Consider the following 25,534-nt stretch of genomic DNA (forward strand, 5'->3'; position numbering starts at 1 on the left):
CACTGTGGGCCCACTGGCCCCATGAAGTAGTAGTCCCCAATTCCTCTTTTGTTGTCAGTTCTAATTAGAAAACAAAAAGTGACTCTCCTCCTGAACAAGCAAGGTGGGTAGTAAAAAGTGACACCGAATCCCAATAAGACTGTTTAAATCCTGGTTTAACCACTTACTGTGTAGCCACTGGCAAGTCCTTAATCTCTAGTGCACATCTGTTTGCTCAAAGGTTTGTAGAAATCCTGAAATGAAGTGAAATATGTATGAACAATGCAGCAAGTTCCTGGCTTATACTAACCCTCAATGAACCTTTTTCTTTCATTTCTATGAATAATAACTTTTCATGAATATAAAGGCCATCTTTTAGCATTCTGGTCTGTACTTAGTTCAGACCCAAGAAAACTTAGAACATAAGAGCTTAATTCATAAAAGAAAATATTAATCATAGAGAATTTAATTTCTTAGAGTCTACTAGTTAAGATTAGGACCAGGAGTCTCCTTGTTCTGTGTTGATTAGAGCCCTTTCTTTGTAGGTTTTATCTTATGCCTTCATTAATTCAGCATTTCTTATCTAATTCAGCTGCAGGTTATTTATGAAAGTCTCTAAGGTGAGAGGCAGTATGCTGGTAAGAGAGTAGGATAAGACCAGTGTCTCACAGCTTGAATTAATGGTCTACTCCCAGTACCAAAAGTTAGGCTGCTTTGAATTAAGTAGTTTAAACTGTAATCGTCCTATCTCGTGAACACAAAAGATTAAATTGATTTTCTTTCACTGTGGTACATCTCACTGTTTCTGCTTTCTTTCTGCTACCACCATTCAAGTTATTTATAGCTCACAGTATAGATTTAGAGGTGTAGAGAATGGTTTCTTTACAAATTGCTTCTGTGCCCATCATGATGCTGTGATTAATATGACTCAAGGGCCCTGGGCCACTGAATTGATTTATTTCCAGGACTCTAACTCTCTGCATGGGCCACCAACTTCTAAAATCCATATTGCTTAAATGTAGTGTTTCTAGAGCCTCAGTGGGAGCACAGTGGCAAACTTCCAGATATAGCAGGAGCTCTTATTTATAGATCTAAACCTGCATAACGTTCTTCCTCTTAGCCCTCACTCACATCTGCTCTTCTTTCTATGTTGTCTTTCATCTGTAAACCAAAACCCTGGAGGTTGTCCTGGATTTCAACCTCTTTTCCTGTCTCTGTATCCAAACCATCAGCCAGGCCTTTTAATGCTGAGTGTTGGTCTTGTCGGCTAGTACTGCTGCCTCAAACCACCAGCATCTGATTTCTTGCTCTGGGTTGGGACTCTCATTTTAGTGCTCCAGTTTGCAACTGAAGAGCTTTTTCTAAAATGCAGTTCTGAACAAATCTCTGTTACAAATCCCTGAGTCCCCCAGTGTTCCCAGAATAATAGCCAAACTTCTTAACATGGTGTGGAAGGCACGTTGTGATCCTCCTTTGCTCCCCTCTCTCATTTTGGTCCTTGTTATCTCTCTTACTTCACCTCTTCTCATGCTCGACCTCCCCCAACTCCCGCAAAGTTTGCTCTGCTAAATAGCTTGAGGTCAGTCCCTTGTTGGTTGGTCTAACTTCTCAACTTTGCACATCCTTCTATTTCTGTTTGGCATGTCTTTCCACCTTTAACACTACTTAATCCCCAAAAGAAATGCATTAAGTAAGTCTGATATATTTAATAAATATTTATTGAAGGACTGACCTTTGAATATCATTCTTAGAGTAAGAAAAAGATTGTAGCAGAATTATAACAGAAATACACAGCTATTTTTTTTTTTCCTTCCTCACTCACCTGAATCTTCTATTTGTCTTGCTCTCTTATCCATTTTGGGATTGCATTGTGTGATTTGCTACTTATTTTTTTAAGAACCTTGATCTTAATACTGGAAGCCCAAGCCTAAATTATGTAAGTATGTATTTACTAGTCAGAAAATATTTCCTGAGCACAAAATGTCAGGGATTACACCAGTCCTACTGATAGAAATGATTCTCAAAGCATCCAAGAAGAATCTGATTTCAGCTGCAGGCTAGAAGAGTGTTTTCATATGATTACATGCACAATTCTTTTCTGAAAGATTTTGTCACATTTATAATGGCAAGTGTTCCAAGTATATATTTAAAACCTAGTGGCTTAAAACAGCCACCCTAATTCATGATTTTATGGATCAAAGATACGAGTTGAGATCAATTAGGGATTTTGACAATTGATTGAGACAACTCAGAGAAAATTGTGTGATGAATGAGCTGTTCCAGAGGGTCCAGGGTGGCTTCCCACTCATGCCTGGGATAGGCCGGAAGGCTGGACTCAGATAGGACTGCTGTCTAGAAAGCTTGCAAGTGGTATTTTTAGCTTGGAGGAGTTGGAGTAGCAGACCGTCTTACATGGTACCTCACTCTTGAGACAGTATTCTGAATTCCTTAAGGTCTGTGCTTAGAAACTGACAGATCATCACTTTCACTCTTTTCTGTTACTCAAAGCCATCAAAAGCCCAAAGTAAATTGCATCCACCTTTAATCTACCACCATGGAGAGATTTCAGAGTTGTAGATGTAGCCTCAGGACTCTTCAATGTAATTTCCCCTTTGTTTATCATTCAGAAGTGGTGTTCAGAAATTCTGTTAATACTTTAATGTGTACCTTGCCAAAATATATATTTTCCCCAATGTATAATATTTATAAAAAACTTAAATCATAGTATGCATTGTTTTACAACTTTTATCTAAACAGTGTTTGGTGAGAATTATTTCCTATCACTAGACATTTTCCTATGGTATTTGAATGATATTGCATTACTCCTTAATATGGAATAATTCCTATTTTTTGGATAACCTTTTAAACTCTAATATAAACATTTACATGTGATAAACATCCTTGGTGCTTAATGTATGTGAGCCCTTTCAAACATTTCCTTGTGTATATCTCATAAAGTGGAACAACTGCGTTAAAGGCTATGATCATTCTTTAAGAGTTTTTATAAGAATTGTCATTTTTAAGGCTTTTTATAGGAATTGCCATAGTGGCTTTCAGAAATGCTGCGTGGACAGAGGAGCCTGGTGGGCTGCAGTCCATGGGGTCACACAGAGTCGGACATGACTGAAGCGACCTAGCAGGCACGCATATGTTGGTGACAGTGGTAAAGAATTTGCCTGCCAGTGAAGGAGATGCAGGAAATGTGGGTTTGCTCTCTGGTCAGGAAGATACCCTGGAGGAAATGGCATCCCACTCCAGTATTCTTGCCTGGAAAATCCCGTGGCCAAGGAGCCTGGCAGGCTGCAATCCATGAGGTCACAGAGTCAGACACGACTGAGCATGCACGCACACAACACTTAAAAAACAAAAATGACTGTCTTTGGCTTGTCTGGGCAGTCTGTCTCCTGGACTCTCGTCTTTTTGTCACTCTTTTGAATTGGTTCTTGATGTTCAGGAAGCCACCGGAATCTCTATCATTAACCAACCATCCTCAAACAGCTCCCATCTGTCCACTTTCTCCCATATATCTCTCTCAAAACCCCAGATAGAATAAACCTATATGATGCTCAAATATTTAAGTAAATTCTATCTGCATTGTTATTGTTGTTCAGTTGCTAAATCATGTCTGACTCTTTGCAACACATGGACTGTAGCCTGTCAGGCTCCTCTGTCCTCTACTAACTCCCAGAGTTTGCTTAAATTCATGTCCCTTGATTCGGTGATGCTATCTAACCATCTCATCCTCTGCCATCCCCTTCTCCTTTTGCCTTCCATCTTTCCCAGCTTGCATTGTTGTGATTCTTTAACTTCTTTGTTTGAAAGTCTTCATTAGCTTGCAACATTCAGTTCAGTTCAGTCATATAGTCATGTCTGATTCTTTGCGACCCCATTGACTTGTCAGACTTCCCTGTCCATCACCAACTCCCGGAGCTTACTCAGGCTCATGTCCATTGAGTCAGTGATACCATCCAACCATCTCATTTTCTGTCGTCCCCGTTTGCTCTTGCCTTCAATCTTTCCCAGCATCAGGGTCTTTTCTAATGAGTCAGTTCTTCACATCAGGTATCCAAAGTATTGGAGCTTCAGTGTCAGTCCTTCCAATGAATATTCAGGACTGATTTCCTTTATGATTGACTGGTTGGATCTCCTGGCAGTCCAAGGGACTCTCAAGAGTCTTGTCCAACACCACAGTTCAAAAGCATCAATTCTTCTGTGCTCAGCTTTCTTTATGGCCCAACTCTCACATCCATACATGACACCTGGAAAAACCATAGCTTTGATTGTATGGACATTTGTTGAAAAGTAATGTCTCTGCTTTTTAATATGCTGTCTAGGTTGGTCATAGCTTTTCTTCCAAGGAGCAAACATCTTTTAATCTCATGGCTGCAATCACTATTGTAGAAATTTTGGAGCCCGAGAAAAGTCTGTCACTGTTTCCATTGCTTTCCCACCTATTTGCTATGAAGTGACGGGACCAGATGCCATTATCTTAGTTTCTTGAATGTTTGTTTCTTGAGTTTTTTCAGCCAGAGTTTTCACTGTCCTCTTTCACCTTCATCAAGAGGCTCTATAGTTCCTCTTCACTTTTTGCCATAAGGGTGGTATCATCTGCATATCTGAGATGGCAACATTACTCAGACTAAAAATTTAAGGTCATATGGGAACTTTCTGTGATTGTGGTTTTCATTCTGTCTGCCTTCTGATGAGAAGGATAAGAGGCTTATGGAAGCTTCCTGATGGGAGAGAGGGACTGAGGGGCAAACTGGGTCTTGTTCTGATGGGCAGGGCCATGCTAACATCTGCACTCAGTGCCCCTGACCCTGCAGCAGGCCACCGCTGACCCACGCCTCCACTGGAGACTCCTGGACACTCACGGGCAAGTCTGGGTCAGTCTCTTGTGGGGTCACTGCTCCTTTCTCCTGGGTCCTGGTGCACACAAGGTTTTGTCTGTGCCCTCCAAGAGTCTGTTTCCCCAGTCCTGTGTAAGTTCTGGCAGCTCTATGGTGGGGTTAATGCTGACCTCCTCCAAGAGGGCTTATGCCATACCCAGGTCTGCTGCACCCAGAGCCCCTGCCCCTGCGGCAGTCCACTGCTGACCCGCACCTCCACAGGAGACACTCAGACACAGTTTTGGCTCAGTCTCTGGGGTCCCTGAGTCCTGGTGCACAAGGTTTGCTTGAACCCTCTGAGTGTCTCTGGTGAGTAAGCGGTTTGATTCTAATGTGATTTCACCCCTCCTGCCATCTTGCTGGGGCTTCCCCTTTGCTCTTGGACGTGGGGTATCTCTTTGTGGTGGGGTCCAGCATTTTCCAGTTGACAGTTGTTCAGCAGCGAGTTGTTGTTTTGGAGTTCTCGCAGGAGATGAGTGCACGTCTTTCTACTCTGCCATTTACGCCACAAAGGTTCCCTTAGTATCTCTAATTTTCTTGAAGAGATCTCTAGTCTTTCCTATTCTATTATTTTCCTCTGTTTCTTTGCATTGATCACTGAGGAAGGCTTTCTTATCTCTCCTTGCTATTCTTTGGAACTCTGCATTCAAATGGGTATATCTTTCCTTTTCTCCTTTGCCTTTAGCTTCTCTTCTCAGCTATTTGAACTGTGGTATTGGAGAGGGCTCTTGAGAGTCTTTTGGACTGCAAGGAGATCCAACCAGTCAATCCCAAGGAAATCAACCCTGAATATTCATTGGAAAGACTGATGCTGAAGCTGAAACTCCAATACTTTGGTGACCTGATGAGCAGAACTAACTCATTGGTAAAGACCCTGATGCTGGGAAAGATTGAAGGCAGGAGGAGAAGGGGACGACAGAGGATGAGATGGTTAGATGGCATCACTGACTCAATGGACATGAGTCTGAGAAAGCTCCAGGAGTTGGTGATGGACAGGGAGGCCTGGCGTGCTGCAGTCCATGGGGTCGCAGAGTCCAACACGACTGAGCGACTGAACTGAACTGATTAGAACTTTGAAGTAGTTTTACTGCCTCTTCACTATCTCTCTTGCCTTATTTCCTTGTTAATACTTTCCTCATTTGTTCTGCTTCAGTCACATTGGCTGCCTCACTGTTCCTCAAATATCTAGGAATAAATCTACCTCTGGGACCTTTGCACTTGCCGTTCCTTTTTCCTGGACTCTTTGTCCCTAGATGCAAGGCACATGTCCTCTCTTCTTCCAGGTCTTCACTCAAAGGTCACTTCTCTGGGAGTTTATTTTCTGGCTCCCCAGTTTAAAATTGCAGTCTCTTCCCATCACATCTCATCTCATATCCTGTCTATAGTGTCTTTATTTTCTTAGTAGTTATCTCTTTTTAACATGCTATATACTGTACATTTATCTTTTATTATTGTTTCCCCAAATTAATTATGAACTCCATAAAGATAGAGGTTTTGGTCACTTTTGTTTGTTGCTGTATCCCCAGTTCTAATGACAGCACCTAGCGCATAATAGCTGCTCAATAAATATTTGCTAGTTACTGATATGTACCCCGTTACTTCCATTTGCAAATATAAGAGACTGGACTCACTCCCTGTCAGAAAGGTTTTTCTTCCTCTGCTGTTATGTAGTCTGGATGAGCTCTCTTTTCTTCTCATCGTCTCTATTCTACGTGAGAGCCTTCCAAGTAGTACACTTGTCTGTTCCGTTCTGCTCTTTCTCTGAAAGAACTAGGTGGACTAGGGTAATGGTTTAAATTTTCTATGTTAGGTTTCAATACTTTAAATCTGTTAAAATGATATTTCCTTTTCTATCAGCTTGTAGCTGAATTCAATGCAATAATACAGGCGAAAAACTCTTATACATGGGACACAGCATAATTCATATTTGAGAAAATTATGTTTACTTGTTCTCTTTCCTTTTTCTACTTTAGAGTTAGAGGTTTTAAGGAAAATTCATGGAGGTAATAGCTCACTGATGCAATAAGGTGGAGTGAGGCAGTAAAAATACTGAAATAATAGTGAAGTGTCTGTATTAGCTTCTAAGGCAGATGAATATAAACATACCCAGGTGACTTATTCTTCACAACTTTCAATTTCCACCGATCTTCTTCCTGGTTGTTGCTTATCTAAAGAAATTATGCTGGCGAGTTGTTGAGCATTATGCCTTTCTAAGGTTGGATGTCTTTGGAAAGATTTCTCTAAATGAAGTGTCTGATTGTTTTCTTCAAAGAGAATATTGTGGTTTCTTCATTGTAGCTATTTCCCAGTCCACATGTTACATCTGGATTTCCTGTCTGCTTAGATTACTGCGAGCCAGTTAATTACAGCCTGCGCAATGTGAAGCAGATGTGTTTAGCACATCTTTGAAACGGGGCTTTGGGAGTCCTATGGGGTTTGATTAAGGACTGCAGCATTCCTGGGAGCTTTCCCCAACTGGAAGCCTATTCTGTATATGGACACACTGGGCAGCCAGGGTGATTATACAATCAGTGGCTGTGCAGGAATGTGTGAGCACGCACCTGTGTGCCTCCAGTGATGATGGATCAGTTCTTGGATCTCAGGTCGCTCAGAGGTATAAAGAGAGAAAGCAAAGTCTCTAACAATAGTCTTGGTTGGGCCTTTCGCATACCATTTTTGTCCTAACTGTGGCTCCTTGTTAGACTTCGATTCCTAGGATCTGTCGTTTTGTCTGTGGCTGTTGTATGTCACTACAAACAGTTCTTTTTTAATCCCCAAGATGAATATCCAGATAAAGTCAATGAGTGCTCTCTCTGGTAGCACATACACTAATATCGGAAAATCTAGAGAAGCTGAGCGTGGGCTCTGCACAAAATTAAGTCAACAAGGTACTCAAATTGCTAATTTTCAAAGTAGAAATGTATATTATCTACTTGAAGTAACTGAATGCATAATCCTTTCCATTGCCCTTAAAAGCTAGTCAAGATGATCACACAGAAGAAAAGAATATACTTTAAAATTTTTGTTTATTTTTTAATTGAAGGGTAATTGCTTTACAGAATTTCGCTGTTTTCTGTCAAACCTCAACATGAATCAGCCACAGGCATACATGTGTCCCTTCCATCTTGAACCTCCCTCCCACTTCTCTCCACATCCTGTCCCTCTAGATTGTTCTAGAGCCCCTGTCTGAGATCCCTGAGTAATACAGTACATTCCCATTAGCTATCTATTTTACACATGGTATTGTAAGTTTCCACTTTTCATAGTTGTTTTATACTCATAAACAAGACAGTTGAAGGTTGAAGATTATGAATATGTAATCACTATGAAAAGATGGTTAAGGACCTGGGGAAGGATGTATAATGTCAGCTTCATTGTTGGTTAGTTGCTAAGTCCTGTCTGACTCTCTGTGACCCCATGGACTGTTGCCTCCAGGCTCCTCTGTCCATGGGATTTCCCAGGTAAGAATACTGGAGTGGGTTGCCATTTCCTTCTGCAAGGAATCTTCCCCGCCCAGTGATCAAACCCGCATCTCCTGCTTGGCAGGCGGATTCCTTACCTCTGAGCCACCTGGAAAAGCCCCATAGTGTCAGCTTCTGACAGTGCTCCGGTTTCTTATGTCTCTATTTCAGAGTAGGTTTTCTTCTCACCTCTCCTTCCCACCCTCCCTACTCCTAGTGTTATTGGAAGAACAGAGAGCCTGCGTCCTTTATAAAAATCCACACTGAGATGAAGCAGAGTGCAGTTAAGAGTCTGGTTGTGGTAGTTTGTTTGCTTTCTTGTGGGCAGCAGATTCTAGAAGTGTCGATAGGCATTAGAGCCCCTGGAGGGTGCCTTTGTGGGTTCCGGAGCCGTCCACTGATAAGTTGCTGAGAGGCCTCACGGTGTTGAGAAGTGTGGAGAATCTGAGCTTCAGATGCCTGGAGTGGTCCTACTCATCAACTCAACTTGACAAGATATGCTCAGAAATAGCAGATTGGCTTCAGCAGCTGCTTGTCTCCAGGGTGGGAGGGCGGCAGCAGCATCTCGAAGGGGACATCTTCTTTGCTTCTGTGTCTTAGTAGCTTCTGTTCCTCTTGTCACTCTGTTCTGAGTACCTTGCTTTAAGCACCTCATTCTGCAGGGCCGCTTCCTGTCATCACCACGGCTCTTGTCTCCCTGCTCTTCAAGGGTAGCTGAGATGAGATGAATACTCAAGATATTTTCCAAAAGGCAAAAGGAAAATGCTTCTGAATTTCCAAACCTGTGGATTTCCTCTCATGCTTTGATTGTGCTGTGGGGAGAATGCTCATGGCTGGTAGGATGCCATGTCATAAAATACCTCCCGGTTTTTTGTCATCATATGGAAATATTTGAGGATTCTTTGTTAAACATCAGCAGTGTCTGCTCTGGTTACTCACTGCTTCTGCTCAGCGGTGACCATCTGGCTTAGCATCTTAAGCATTGGACTGTGACTCAGGACCTGGGTCTTGATGTTTGAGAGTTCTTCCTCTGTTACTGATGCCAGCTGAGCTGTCATCAAAATGTGAATAATAAACTGAACTACTCTAGAAGGTAAAGAACAGTAATAAATGTATTCTAAAGTGATACAAATATGTGATAAATCATGGTGAAAGAAACACATTCCGGGTCCTTAGGAAGATAGATGTTACTTAATATTAATATTAATATTACTTTGTATCTCATTATTTTGACAGTCAATCCCTTGCATATATGTAGATGTACATTTATGTGTCTAAAGTAGCTCGGGCCTGGTGCACTGGGATGACCCAGAGGGATGGGATGGGGAGGGAGGGGGGAGGGGGGATCGGGATGGGGAACACATGTAAATCCATGGCTGATTCATGTCAATGTATGGCAAAAACCACTACAATATTGTAAAGTAATTAGCCTCCAACTAGTAAAAATAAATGAAAAAAAAATAGTTCTGAAAATTTTTAGTATCAATACCCACTTGCCCCTCACAAAGACAAATCTCGTGTTCAAAATATTGTGGTAACTTCAAACTTGTATTTGCCAATAATAACAAATGCAGAGACAAATCTCATATTCAAAATATTCTGGTAACTTCAAACTTCTATTTGCCAATAATAACAAATGCACTGTTTTATAAAAAATTATAAAGTTTCAGAACTTATGATTATCATGTATTAATAATAGATGCTATTATTCTGTTATAACTTGAGACAGAGAAGACAAATTTAAAAGTTTTCGATAATCAATGCAGGCTAATTGTAAGTCTCTGGTCTTGAGGAAATAGCCAGCGTAACATAAATAGCTTCCTCCCTAGGTTTTGGGCCTTCAGAAGTCCAGGAGCAACAGATTAAGAGGAATTTGATGAAACAATTGATGAATTTAGTTTTCAAAGCAAGGTTTCTAGGTAAAAGTAGTTCTTAAAAAATTAGAATATGATACTGCTCATATATATTTTTTAAAATCTTGGTGTTACCTACTCCAGAGACTTAAGTTATAAATTACAGAAATATTTCTCCTATCACTGTTACTTACCCTGATAACATAACTTTAGGTGAATTAAAAGAAAGCATCTTTACTAGAGATTTTTCAGTGTTTACTGTCTTGTAAAACTCACAGCCACATAATTTCCATTCTTCATGCCCGCTGATCCACAACCGAGGACACTAAAGAGGCCTGTCTTTAAAAGGAGCCCACTGTGTATATGATTCTAAATTTGTATCCTTAAGTTTTAAAAATGCCAATATGATATAAATCACTGGATTTGTTTCATTTTTTAAAACAGGCTTGCCCTACTTATTCCTCATGCAATGAAATTCTGTGGAGGGAGAGGGGCAGTGCAGGCGCCGAAGAAGCAATATGATCTCAAGTTGAAATATTAAATCATAAATATTACTTGTTTCTCCAGAGACTGGATCCCCAATTACAGCATCTTGCATTGGATTGGGTAATTCTAAAACACCTCCTCCAGGGCAAGCAGGAAAAAGTGTTCCAGGATACAATGGTGAGAAATTACCTTGATTACTTGAAATATTTAATGTTAATAAATTTGGTATTTTTCTGTATTTAGTGTGAATCATATTGATTGAAATGTATTAGGTGCTTAATAAGTATTTGATTGAGTGAATGTCTTGTATTAAAAATGTCTAACTTTTTGTGACAACTTTTGTTATTAGCCAATTTTATCAGAAGAAATACTGTAGACTTCTAAGGGCATGTTGTAAATGACTGTCAAAATATAAGGCAAGTTAAGGACCTGTGGGCTTCCCAGTGGCACTAGTGGTAAAGGACCCCCTACCAGTGCAGGAGACGTAAGAGACACGGGTTCAATCCCTGGGTTGGGAAGATTCCTTGGAGGCGGGCGTGGCAACCCACTCCAGTATTCTTGCCTGGAGAATCCCTTGAACAGAGGAGCCTGGTGGGCTATCGTCCACTGGGTTGCAAAGAGTCAGACACCGCTGAAGCTACTTAGCGTGCGTGCAAGCACCTATGTGAGAGATTAATACTTACGGAATATATGCTAGGTGCTGAGTACTTTGCATACATTATTTCAATTAATGATGAGTTTATTTAATTTAGTGATATTATTCCCATTTTAGCCATGAGTTAGCTGGTGCCTAGAGAGACTAAATAACTTTACTAAAGTAATTCAGCTGGTTACGTCCTGTCGACAGTGCAGACCATTGTGTTTTATTTTGTTTGTTTGTTTCTGGATTAAAAGCTGCAGTTCTTCCCATTATATATATTATCTTTTATTTTAGGGGTGATGATAAAGTTTTTGAAACTTGTTGGCTAGAAGATGAATATGAAGAGTAAGGATTCTAAAAAGAAAAAAAAATGTTTCATCCTTGTTGGCAGTATGTGACAATAAGATACACTATCTTTTCCATCTAAGTTTTTTTAAGTCATCAGTAGTGGTTGTCATAGTTCAATAATTTCCTCTGGATTTCACCTCTTGTTGTATATGTTATATAAAGTGACTTGTGTTAGTTATACTTTATTGTACAAGTCAAACATTCAATTTCCTTATTTCTAAACAGGAATAATAATTCTGTATGCTTCATAGGGTTGCTTTTTGTGATAGAACACAATGAAGCACTAACACAGTGCCTGCTGGTAGGAAAACTGAGCTAAGTCTTAGCAAGTAGGGTCATTAATATTTCAGAGAAGCCAGAGGGACTGACTTGTTTTAGATGTACACATTCATTTTACAGACAAGAAAAATGAGATACAGAAGTTATGCTATTTGCATAAGGTCACACATTTAGCTTAAACCCAGCATCTGGAAAGAGAATAATTCCTGCATACAGTTTGTATTTGCATGTAAATTACAAAGTGTAGAGATTTGTCTTTTACTTCTCTAGTATAAAAATATATTTTCTTTCTAGGACAATGACTGGTTAAAGATTATTTGGTTTAGCCTTGCAGATATATTTATAAAAAGACACAAGTATTTTTTTTCTTTTTTAAGTGTAAGAATAGATACTTTGTGAAGTCGTGACTTTTCCAGGCATGGAAGGGTGAACCCAACTTCAGTGAAATCCTCCCTTTGAACAGTTCTATCATCTCGACTCCTTTTATCAGAAAAAATGCTTTTGTGTTGGGCCATTTTTAGGGGCTGATGACTGTGGGAGATGTTGACTACACTTCCCTTTCAGTGTTTCAGTACCATTTTTATATCTAGTTATAAGAAAGAGTTAAAGCTTTGATGTCTCATGGAATTTCAGTACAGACATTTCTCACTGTCTGAAAGTCATTGGCTTACAGACAGCACAGCTTAAACACTAGAACTAAAGTATAACCAAGGAAATAAAGACTTTATGACTCATGATTTTTATGTTTTGTGGTTATTCAGAGATTCAAAAGTATAATGTAACATTTAATATTATAATGAAAAAGCCATATCCTTTTGGGAAAGGAAAGAACACCATTTTGTGTAAAAAATATGCAATGTAATGTAATACTTAATCTCTCATTCATTTAGTATGTTATGCAAGATTGTCACTGAGTTTTCTTTTCAAGTGATTATTGTACAACACTATGAGAAGGGAATTATTTCCAGTTTTTAGATAGAGAAATTGGAGGGGTAATAGAATGAGAATGTGTTCCAGGGCACCTAGTAAATTGGCCGCTGTGCTGAGATTTGGGGAAACAAAGGTGATTATCACGCATCATGGCCTCACCTTTAATGAGCTCACATCTAGAGGGACAGATACTGACACCGCTGGTGACTGTTAGAACAGAATAGTGTTCTGGGAACAGAGATGAGAGCGATTAACTTTTTTTGGAAGTAATGCTCTTCTTCTCTGATCGGTCTTTTGAGTAGAATAACTTGGCTGGATGATGCCACAAAAAGGATCTATTAAAGCTTAAAACATAATGATATATTCTTATTTCTAGTTTGTATTAGGTTACTGCTGTGGGTACAAGCTTCGGTTTCCTAAAACCCTTCAGGGTTTTAACAGTATAGCACAGAACACATTGGGATAATATTTGGGAAGGTTAAATTGACCTTTAAAGCTCATAAGTGGATATTAAGCCCTAAATCAGAAAAAAGAGTTTGCCAGGCTTTTAAATTCTTTATTTTTATTGTTCAAAATATGTTTTGGTTATATTTTAAAACTTTGTATCCTTTAATTTGAAAAGCTGTACATATTTTTAATATTTTTGGCAGAATGAAAGGTTATGTTTGAATGGGTATAAACATAGATTTTAATATTACCAGCATGTTTAAAATACTGTGTCTTTATTTAAGGAAGGCTCTGAAGAAAATGAATTATCTCATTAAAAATCAAAAACATGTACACTTTAAATTTTCTGAGACATTTTAGCTTATTTACGTATGTTCATGATCTCTCACAAGGATGCCTTTTTTAAGCTAGAGTTTTGGGAGATTGAATATAGAAAATATGAAAACTTTCAAGCTTTGAGGTTATTTATTTTTATTTGTTTACCTATATTTTAATTTGCAGTTATGATTTTGGATGACAACATGCAAAAACTGAAGCCTCGGTGTTTAGGAAACATTGTGGTAAAGTAAGCAAAATTTGCCATCTATTATTTCAAAGAGCAAGAATTGATATATAAGATTAAGAAAAAATAGAGTGGTTGCAATGGTATTACCAGTGAAGAGGCTGCAGAAGAAGCTTGTGTGTTGTTTGAGAATACTCATTGCCTGGTCTGATAATTTAAACATGAAGCCCCGTAAAGTGGAATCAATTTAGATACGATTTTTAAAAAGATAAACCTCGCAACTTTCAAAAAATGTTTCTGATTATATGAGTAATGCACAGATGATAAAATTAATATGAATACCAAAAATATAAAGAATTATATAAAGTTGTTACACTGCAACCCTTCAGTAATACAGTGTTAATGTTGTCATATATATATGACTTTTTTTTGGACAAGCATTTTAGATTGTTGAAATTAGTTTATTCTCATATATTCCTGTTTTTACTTAGCCCTATCTTACAGCATTTTAAGTTTTTATCTGCCTCTTAAAAATGTTTATCCCCTTTCTAGGCCTCTTAGTCTTTTTTGAATATTATGACTATAAATAATGCTGTATTGAATATCCTTTTTGTGTTGTCTTTTCTGATAATTACAATGTTACTGAATAAATTTCTAAATGTGTAATTAGTAGCATGGGTCAAATAGTAGCATGACATGTAATTCCTGACTCTTCAGGTACCACAGTTCCTTGCTAACAGTTTTCATCATTGTTCATTTGACAGATAAAATGTTAGAATTTATCATAAAAATATTCAAATTTACTTTGGTTGAATCAATGCTTTGAAATTGTTAAGCTTGGAGCAGCTGAAATGGAAGTTAAGTTAGAGACACAATTATGTGACATTTTAATAACTCATACAGGTAGCTTTAGTGCCTCTGATTTGCACGATGTTGGCATCTTTACTGACATGTGTTAAGTAGTAGAATTTGCCAGAATGAGCTGTTATAAGTAAAGAACATTGCATGTGTTTTTTTGTTTTGTTTTCTATTTTTTAAAAAAAAAACTCTTTATTACTTGGCATTCTCAGATTGGTATAAACTTTTTCTCAGGTTAATGAACATTATAAGTTCTTTAAAGGCTAAATGAGAAGTAGTAATTTTTAAAAGCCTGTGTTTTTCTCAGGGAGAGATGCTGTAACCTTACGAAAATCTATAGAGGAGATGCACCTTATGATACAGTTCTTCTCAGATTCCTATTGTGATCAGTAAACACAAAAACACCTTATTACTATTTTAAGTTAAATTTTAAGACCTGTGTTGGCAGATGGAAAAATTAATTCTAAATATGTCATTTGTATTCATATTTTTCTGAATAGGAATCCATATTAACATAGAATTGATTGAAATCTTTCAATTAATTGAAATTGAAAGCGGAAAAGTGTTGGGGACAAGGGGAGGGCTTACTAAATGATAAATCTGAACAAAATTGTGGGTGAATGTCTAGCTCACTTAGGGAAGTACATGGTTTGTGAGAATTTTTAAAAGCACTCCAGCAACTTACATTTTTATATCACCCCTAACTCTAAGTGAGTCATCTGTTTCATAAAGCAGTGCTTGCAAGATTCCAGAGGTAGCGTTTGATGCCAGTGTAGTTTTAATCCCTCATGCATCCTGCCACTCTAATTACTGGTGGCTTTACCCCACAACCATTCCAAAATAATAAAGCAAATAAACTATAATTTTTTTTCTCATACCCATTAGTGTTACTTCAAGTACTTGAAAATGACACAACTATTGTCTTAAAACATTCTGTGCTTTAGATTGTCTCCAATTCAGAATGATTTTTTCCCCCTCTCTGTTCATAAACAGGGAATTTTATTGTACAGATTCGGGATTCTGAGATTTCATTATAAATTGTTTGATGATACAGAATATTATGACATGCAGTGGACTTGGATTCCTCCCTTAGGTTAATAGTGAAACTAGATGTTTTTAAATATTTTGTATATATATATATAATTATATTAAAAATATATATATATAATTATTTTCAAAAAGTAAGGTAGAAATAATGAGAAAAAAAAACCCCAAAAACAGTTACCACCAATATCTCTCTTTTTTTAAATCTCAGACTCTTGAAACCTTATTTCAGGAACTCATTTTTACCTGTGATAGTAAGGATTTCATTTTGAAACTCTCATCTGCAGTAGCCATTCCATTCTGACTCATTGACCTGAAAATTATTCACGCATCCCAATAGTTGCTTGCAGTATGCATAGGGTATTTCATATTTAAAGTCTATCAAGACTTGTGTGTATTCATCTAGAGCTATTCTGTGTGACTTGAGGGGACGTATCATTCATCCAGAGTGGAAAATGTCCAATGAATGCTTTTTAAGAGCACACAATAGATATATGTTTAATTGAATTAAGGGAAAAGCACACCTTCTTGACTTACAAACATTACTGTGTCTTAAAAAAGCTGTGTAGTTTGAGGAAATAGTAATTTTCCAGGTAGATCATATTCTAAAGAAGGTCAGTCATCTGAGAAGCAGGGTCCTTTCCAGGGACCAGCAGCTACCTGGGTCCCCAGAACCGCTTGGTGGCTGTGGGCTTCTTTTACGGTAAAGAATTTGCCTGCAGTGTGGGACGCCTGGGTTCAGTCCCTTGGTCGGGAAGATCCCCTGGGGAAGGGAATGGCCACCCACTCCAGTATTCTTGCCTGGAGAATTCCGTGAACAGAGGAGCAGGGCAGGGCTACAGTCCATGGGATCGCAAAGACAGGACTGAAGTGACTAATGCTTTCACTTTCAAAAGGTTTTTGGTTAAGGATTATATATGGTGTCTAAGGTTCACAAAATATTTGAGCTTCTAATCTTTAAGAAATGTATTGACTCAATACATTGTATTTCTCAACTGTACCGAGAAATTAAAATTTTATAACATTTAACATCATAACAACTTCATTGTCAATATAGTCTTCATAAATATTTCATTTTATTTGCAAACATGTAGGTTGTATTTTCTTCCCATCATTCCTGAATCTGTATGGTGATTGTTAGGAAATAGTAATCAATGGTAAACTATAGGTATGTCTACTTGCTATATGATTTCAAAAGGAAAATATAACCTTTTCTTTTTCAGAAAATGTTCTAGTTTGTATGGTCTATTGCTATATTTTATTATCTTTGCATGGATATAAAATAGGGTCACCAATAATAAGAATCACTCAGTTCATGAGGGACTTAAAACTGATCTGGCATTAAAAGCCATTGTGGGGAATGACTGCCAGTCAGAGTTAGATGTCATTCTTCTCCATTATTCCTACTTACACTTTTCATTAGTACTTGTATAATAATTAAGAGAAATATTCTTTAAAAGAACAATATTCTGTAATGCTGTTTATGTTCACTAATTATACTTGCAGTGATTAGAAAGAATAGAGAGAAAAATCTGCATGGGATATTTGAAATGTATGGGGCTCAAACTACATTAAAGTAATTCAGTAAAAAAATATATATTATGTCTCACTGTTTTAATCCCAAATTTGTTTGCTTTTTGTAAATACAGCTGTAGCTTCTTGTTGCACTGTAAAATCTGTTATGACTAGTGTAAATGATATTTGAAATTATCTTTCTCTGGCAGTTTCTTTAAAATCTGAAGCTATAATAATATGTCCAAGTTTTACAAGGTGCTAAGCATAATGATTCATTTTATCATGTTACAATGACTCATCCCCAAATCAGAAATAATAATATGTTGGAATTTTGAAAAAAGCCTCTTGATCCACTTTTGCTCTTTTAACTTCCTTTGTTAAGGCTTTCTAAAAATCTCTGCTTTTCTACTGAGGATACCTAGCGAGAAGGTAGACATTATAGTGATTCCTAAACTACCGTAGATCCTATGATGTAATAAACATGAATCTTACAGTTCTTGTAGATTTCTTGCTTTCAAAGAATTTATCTTTCTATAAGAAGAGAAAATGACATGCCTGCATGGAGGTAGAAAATTCTTTTGATTTTGAAACTTACTCCAGGCAGTTAATTTTGTGGGTAAGTTATGATATCTGAATTGCTATGAATACAGAACGTTCATGAATTTTAGAAGGTTTTTCTGTAATTGCATCCAGAGCTCCAAAGTACGGAAATAAAACTATGAATCAGTAATTTCCAGGCAACAGCGTGCAGGGCATGAAAGAAAAGTCGAACTGCAGTTGCCTTCCTCAGTGCCACAGCGCTCACTGTTATTAAAGCCAGAGGTCTCTGACTCCTCCTGACTCGTGGACACACATTCTTCTTTGACCAGACAGGGTTGTTGCTCTCGGAAGCGCAGCTTGTCTGCCTCTGCTGTGTCCCGCTGGCCTGTGCCCGGCAGGCAGTAATGGGGCGCCAGGGGCTCAGATGGCCTCATCTGAGGGGCTTTTCCTCTGGTGCCTGCTGGTTTCTCAGCCTCCAGATATTGAACACTTGGTCCTTATTGTTTGTTCACATCTTTACAGTTTGGCAAGAGTGACTTGGTCACTCACTGGGCTGCCATCTTGGGAGAAGATCAGGATAACTTTGGTTCACCAGTGTATCCTTTGACTAAACCAGGGGTGGCATGGAGTTGTTACCCCATTCCTTCCTACATCTCCTATGCAGATTTTCGTATGATCTTTTTTTAGCCTTAAAACAACACTGTGAGTTAGGCAGTGGGACATGTATTATCTCATTTTTTATCTAAAACATCATCAAAATGTAAACATCATTAATAGTTATACAGCTACAACTCAGCATTTCTGACCCAGTTGTTTGTCTAGCCAGAGAGAAAGAAATTGTGGCCTACTAAGTCACTGCTGGGGAGATGAAAAATAGCTTCATGGGAAAATCTCCAGTATAGCCTGAAGACCTCACAGGAAACTCTGAGAGTGCCAAGTTGGGATCTGCCTCTAGAATTCTCTAGGGAACAGGAGTTTTATCTTCAATTTATTTCTGCTACAAATTCCTGACGGAGTATTGAATATAGACCATCCTTTATGTGGGATTGGAGGCACCTAGGAGTTTTATCTTTCAGATTGGTCAGGGATGGTTACCTTCTACAGTGATGGAGCTTCTCTTCCTTCCTTAGCTATTTAAGGGTTTCCTTGGGAAGAGTGGGCTTTCCTGGTGGCTCAGACGGTAACGAATTTGCCTGCAATGCAAGAGTCCGAGGTTTGATACTGGGTCAGAAAGATCCCCTGGAAAAGGGAATGGCAACCCACTCCAGTATTCTTTTCTGGAGAATTCTATGGACAGAGGAACCTGGCAAGCTACAGCCCATGGGGTTGCAAAAAAGTCAAACACAACTGAGAGATTAACATTTGGAAAAATATTCTTTAAGAGGAACTCCACATTCACAGTTGGATGAATTGTAACAGAACTCTCCTTTTCACTCTGGGAAGACTTAACGGAAGATATCACAGGGTGGTAGCATTTGATCTTATATTTGAAGGATGATAATCAGCACCTTAGATCTGGTAGAGTGTCTGAAAAACAATGGATGGAGATTCATAACATTGTACAGGAGACTGTGACCAAAACCATCCCAAAGAAAAAGAAATGCAAGAAGGCAAAGTGGTTGTATGAAGAGGCCTTACAAGTAGCTAAGAAAAGAAAAGGCACGAAAGGCAAAGGAGAAAGGGAAAGATATACCCGACTGAATGCAGAATTCCAGAGAATAGCAGGAAGGGAAAAGAAAGCCTTCTTAAGTGAACAGTGCAAAAAAAATAGAGGAAAGCAACAGAATGGGAAGGACTAGAGAACTCTGAGAAAATTAGAGATACCATGGGAAAATTTCCTGCAAAGATCGGCACAATCAAGGACAGAAGCAGCAAGGACCTAACAGAAACAGAAGATATTAAGAAGAGGTGGCAAGAATGCAAAGAAGAACTGTACAAAAAAGGTCTTAATGACCTGGTTAACCATGATGATGTGAACACTCATCTAGAGTCAGACATCCTGGAGTGTAAAGCCAAGTGAGCCTTAGGAAGCATTACTATAAACAAAGTAGAGATGATAGAATTCCAGCTGAGCTATTTCAAATCCTAAAAGATGATGCTGTTAAAGTGCTGCCCTAAATATGCCAGCAGATTTGGAAGACTCAGCAGTGGCCACAGGACTGGAAATGGTCAATTTTCATTCCAATCCCAAAGAAGGGCAATGCCAGAGAATGTTCAAACTACCATACAGTTGTGCTCATTTCATATGCTAGCAAGGTAATGCTCAAAATCTGTCAAGCTATGTCAACAGTATGTGAACCGAGAGCTTCCAGATATAACAACTGGATTTAGAAAAGGCAGAGGAACCAGAGATCAAAGAGCCAATATCTGTTGAATCATAGAAAAAACAAGGGAACTCCAGAAAAACATCTACTCTTGCTTCGTTGAAGAAAGCCTTTGACTGTGGATCATAACGAACTGTGAAAAATCTTAAAGAGGTGGGAATTCCAGACTACCTGGTATGTATGTGGGTCAAGAAGCAGCAGTTAGAACTGGACATGGAACAACAGACTTGTTCCAAATTGAGAAAGGAGTACATCAAGGCTGTATATTGTCACCCTGCTTATTTAACTTATCTGTAGAGTACATCATGTGAAATACTGGCCTGGGTGAATCACAACCTGGGATCAAGATTTCCAGAAGAAGCAGCAACAACCTCAAATATGCAGATGACATCAATGACACCACTCTAAGGAACTAAGCTTCTTGATGAGGGTTAAAGAGGAGAGTGAAAAAGCTGGCTTAATACTCAACATTCAAAAAACGAAGATCATGGCATTCAGTCCCATCACTTCATGGCAAATAGAACAGGATAAGTGGAAACAGTGACAGATTTTATTTCTTGAGCTCCAAAATACCTGAGGATGGTGATTGCACCCAGGAAAAGAAAAGAGTCTCGCTCCTTGGAAGAAAAACTATGACAAACCTAGGCAGTATATTAAGAAACAAAGCAATCACTTTGCTGACAAAGCATCTAGTCCCAGCTGTGGTTTTTCCAATAGCCATGTGCAGATGTGAGAGTTGGACCGTAAAGAAGGCTGGACACCAAATAATTGATGCTTTTGAATTGTGGTGCTAGAGAAGACTCTTGAGAGTCCCTTGGATAGCAAGGAGATCAAACCAGTCAATCCTAAGGGAAAGTGAAATTTGCTCAGTCAAGTCTGACTCTTTGCGACCCCAAGGACTATACAGTCCATGACATTCTCCAGGTCAGAATACTGGAATGGGTAGCCTTTCCCTTCTCCAGAGGATCTTCCCAACCCAGGGATCGAACCCAGGTCTTGCACATCGCAGGTGGATTCTTTACCAGCTGAGTCACAAGGGAAGCCCATCTTAAAGGAAATCAACCCTAAATATTTATTGGATGGACTGATGCTGAAGCTGAAGCTCCAATACTTGGTCACATGATGTGAAGAGCCAACTCATTGGAAATGACTCTGATGGCTGGGAAAGATTGAGGGCAGAAAGAGAAGGGGACAACAGAGGGTGAATGGTTGAATGGACATGAGTGAGCAAACTCTGAGAGATAGTGAAGGACACAGAAGTTGGGGTTCTGCAGTCTGTGGGGTCACAAAGAGTCAGGCCTTAGTGACTGAACTTGCCAACAACAAGGCATTAACCAGCACGTTTCTTAGTATTTTCAGAAAATTTCCTTCCGTCTACCTTTCCAGTGAATTTTTATGTTACCGTAACTACAGAAAAAAAAAGTGTTCTTTTTCTAAGTAAAACCTGCATTTAATACAGAATAAGCATTAGGTTAGCAACAAGAAAAGTGTTACTTTTGAATACTGCAAAAAACAATTCTTGCTCTAGCTTGTATACACCTAACTTTTTTTTCTGGAGACTATTGCTTCTCTTATAACATATTTTATACATATTCATGTACAAAATCACCAATACTTCCAATTCTGGAACCCCCTCTTCTTTCCTGCTTTGCATTAGGACCGTTAAGTGTTACCTTCTAAGGTTCCTTCTTTAGAGTCTCTTTTCAATAGTCAATTAACATTTGCATTTTTCAATTCACCAGACTTTATTAGTGAAGAATGGGTAGCATTCTCTTAGTTTATCCTACTAATTATCAACTGCAACTTCATATCTTGCTTTCCTGCCTGTTCCTCAGTTAGATTTGGGGACAATAAAGACATTTCCTAGGGTTCGTCTCAAAAATGACTTCGGACCAGACATATATGCCATTTGCCACAGATCCATACCTTGGCTGGTGATAAAAAACTTCCCTTCCAAGAGTTCCTGATAGTATAGGGTTTAACCATCTGCTGTAAAACTTGCTTGACAAATATCTTGAATATAAACACTCAAGATGTTTTGATGTTATATCATTAATTTAATGGAATAGACATCATTCTTTAGTCTTTCTCCCTACATGTATTCTAAAAAAATACTAAATTTCCCATAACATACAATATGCCAGAATCTCTGTGCATCTTGGAAATAGTTTATATATATTTATCGTTTGTATCTCCTACAGTGACTGAGGAATGCCAAACACTCCACAAATACTTGATTGAATGCAGAAAATAAATGCCTGAGTTAATGTGTGCATGAATGAATAAATTAATTAAATGATCAAAGAATTCTTCTGGTGTTTTCTTCTCTAACTCTCAAATCTCCACCCTCTCTCCACTGGCTACTTCTGCTTAAGTATTTCACATCTTAAACCAGCCTGTCTCTCTACATTAAACCCCAGTTTGCTTCTCTCCTTCCAGTCACCCACAAACTTTTCAAAAGTAGAGTCTAAACTTACTGTCTGCACTTTCCTGATTAGGCCCTGATCACTGCAGTCATTTCAGCTCCCCTCTGCAGAAATGGCGATCCTGGGGGTGATTCACAATATCTTAGTCACTGAGTTCCATGACCTCTGTTGAATCCAGTTGGAAAATAATTTGCCCTTCACTTGACCTTGTTGAACACTCAGTATTACTAAAACTCTGCTTGGGAGGCTCTTCACATACTAGTGTCTCCTGGTTCTCATACAACTCTGATTTTCTTGTTTTTCTTCATGGTCTTTTTTTTTTTTTTTTCATTTTATTGGTCCTTCTTCAAAACTCATATTTGACCTTGTATTTCTCCTTAATATTCTATACTCCTCTCCATGGATCATCCTCTTGCTGTGTTATACTTAATTCCCAGGGTCTATAGGTGTATCCAAACTTAGGCAGACCTTTCTCACAGATGATATAAAAATTCCTGCTGTCCCTATTCTTCAGAAAATTTGTGCAGATATTTGAAGTTTTGTGCAGTGGCTAAGAAAGCAAGTCTCCTTAATTTTTCTGAAGGAATTGCTATCTGTACTTGTGACCCTCTAGACTTTAATTAATTATCAGAATATAAGCTACCTGTTGGGCTTCCCTGGTGGCTCAGGTGGTAAAGAATCTGCCTGCCATGCAGGAGACCCTGGGTTGGATCTCTGGGTCAGGAAGATCCCCTGGAGAAGGGAATGGCAACCCACTCCAGTATTCTTGCCTGGAGAATTCCATGGACAGAGGAGCCTGGTGGGCTACAGTCCATAGGGTTGCAGAGTCGGATACATCTGAGTGACTAACACACAATCTATATGTTACTAATCCTAGTATCAAACTTTTTCAGGAAGTAAGAGAAAACATCATCAGGACATCTTTTAAGAACAGAGATTGCAAACTTAATCAGCTTCTGGGAAGCGTAAGATTTCCTTTTCTCTCCAGGAATACTCCTACCAGAAAATGCTACACTCTTGGTCCTATGTGCATACACTGAATTAGGTATATTCTAGGCCACTAGGAAATGCAGTCCATCCTCAAGGAGATCAGTCCGGAATATTCATTGGAAGGACTGATGCTGAAACTGAAACTCCAATACTTTGGCCACCTGATGCAAAGAGCTGACTCATCGGAAAAGACCCTGATGCTGGGAAGATTGAAGACAGGAGGAGAAGAGGATTACAGAGGATGAGATAGTTGGATGGCATCACCGACTTGATGGACATGAGTTTGAGCAAGCTCCAGAAGTTGGTGATGGACAGGGAAGCCTGGCGTGCTGCAATCCATCGGGTCGCAAAGAGTTGGACACAACTGAGTGACTGAACTGAGGAAACGCAGCTCACATTCTGTACATGAAGTACTAACTCATTTGGATTATTATTGCAGACACTCAGAAGTCTCTATTTACTGGGAGGAGGCAGTGCATGGTTGTTGGAAATCTTACATTTGGGGTAGATACAATGGATGAGACACTTGAGCAGCATGTCCGTCTGTACGTATTGTTCTTCGTATGGGCAATGTTATGTGTTTAATAATTTGGATCAGCAGTTCTGTGTGTTTCTGTATCAGGTGGAACTAAGTCAGAACTGCTCCCCCTCTACCCAATGTGTGCATTCAAATTTACCTCACACCCCACCCTGCTCCGTTGTCTCCAACATGGCCTCATATAGAGAAGTCAGTTAAAGGACATGAAGGGATGATATGCTCAAGCTGGCGATGAACAGTAATAGTAACGGCAGTAACAATACAGCAGCGTCTCTGTAGCTTTTAATTTTTCAGGTTACAAAGTGCTTTCACGTGTATTTTATGAAATGATAACGAGGTCCAGAAACCCTGGGGTCACAATTTTCCTCCATCTTAAAATAGTGCAAAAAGGAGACTTGGTAAGGGAAGAGCTGTGGGCAGGCTAGACGTGGTGGAAAAGGACGGTCCTAGCTGGATGTGAGCCCACCGGGAACAGCGCTTCCTCCGGGCAGAATGGGAGAATACAATTCAGTGACTCAGAAGCCTAATACCGGGGTTGGAAGTGGGTGATATTCCTCATGTCGGCAGTCACCGTGTCTCCTTGACTTCCCACTTTCTCACATCAGCGCTGTGAAATCACTGCTTCACTTGGCGTCTTTTGTGAGTACCAGAGGGTCGGGTTTTGAAAATCTTTACATTTTACAGTATCTAAATTTACAAACTATAAAGTATCTCAAAAGTTTCTGTGTCCAGAAAGTATACTGAGTGGTTATTTTTGATAGGTGATACTTCTACAGGGCACTGATATGAGAATTTATTTATGTAAAGATAGATAGATAGACATGGGCTTCGCAGGTGGTGCAGTAGTTATAAATCCGCCTGCCGGTGCATGAGGCACAAGAAACGCAGTTTTGATCCCTGGATCTAGAAGATCCTGTGGAGTGGGAAATGGCAACCCACTCCAGTATTCTTGCCTGGCAAACTCCATGGACAGAGGACCCTGGCGGGCTACTAAGCCCATGGGGCCACAAAGAATCGAACTTAACTGAGCAAACACGCATGCACAGATAGAGGTGAGCCCTTGTCATATGTATGCATTTAATTGCTCAATCGTGTCTGGCTTTGCGATCTCATGGACTGGCTTCTCTGTCCATGGGGATTCTCCAGGCAAGAATACTGGAGTGGGCTGCTATGCCTTCCTGCAGGGGATCTTCCCAACGCAGGGACTGAACCCAGGTCTCCCACATTGCAGGAGGATTCTTATGTATAATCCCTGTTTAATACTATGGAAAAAAAGAAGGAAATTGAGGAGGAAATTGATTACAAAGAATAGATATATGCTATCTTCTATTTTATGTGCTCACATGTCTTCATGGGGTCATAGGGCTGAGAAATAACATAGGTCTGCATTGTCATGAAAAGGAAGACCAGGAGAGGGAAGAGTGGGGAGGCACATTGATTGTGAAGATAAGACTATTCATGGGAAGTTTCATTGGATCATCTCAC

General features: G+C 39.1%; 1 protein-coding gene across 5 annotated transcripts in view; it reads left to right on the plus strand.

The window, feature by feature from the left end:
• ACSS3 (acyl-CoA synthetase short chain family member 3) overlaps positions 1-25,534 on the plus strand; it is a 247,922-nt gene that overhangs the window by 114,086 nt on the left and 108,302 nt on the right. For all 5 annotated transcript variants that reach the window (XR_011483185.1, XM_070454281.1, XM_070454280.1 and 2 more), the window contains exons 10-11: positions 10,750-10,845; positions 13,814-13,877. Coding sequence is in view for 4 of the 5 variants with exons in the window: in XM_070454281.1 (XP_070310382.1) it covers positions 10,750-10,845; positions 13,814-13,877 (160 nt within the window). In the remaining variant the exon portion in view is untranslated. The remainder of the gene's footprint in view (positions 1-10,749; positions 10,846-13,813; positions 13,878-25,534) is intronic.

This window comes from Odocoileus virginianus, chromosome 24, assembly GCF_023699985.2.
Source record: "Odocoileus virginianus isolate 20LAN1187 ecotype Illinois chromosome 24, Ovbor_1.2, whole genome shotgun sequence".
Classification (NCBI taxonomy): domain Eukaryota; kingdom Metazoa; phylum Chordata; class Mammalia; order Artiodactyla; family Cervidae; genus Odocoileus; species Odocoileus virginianus.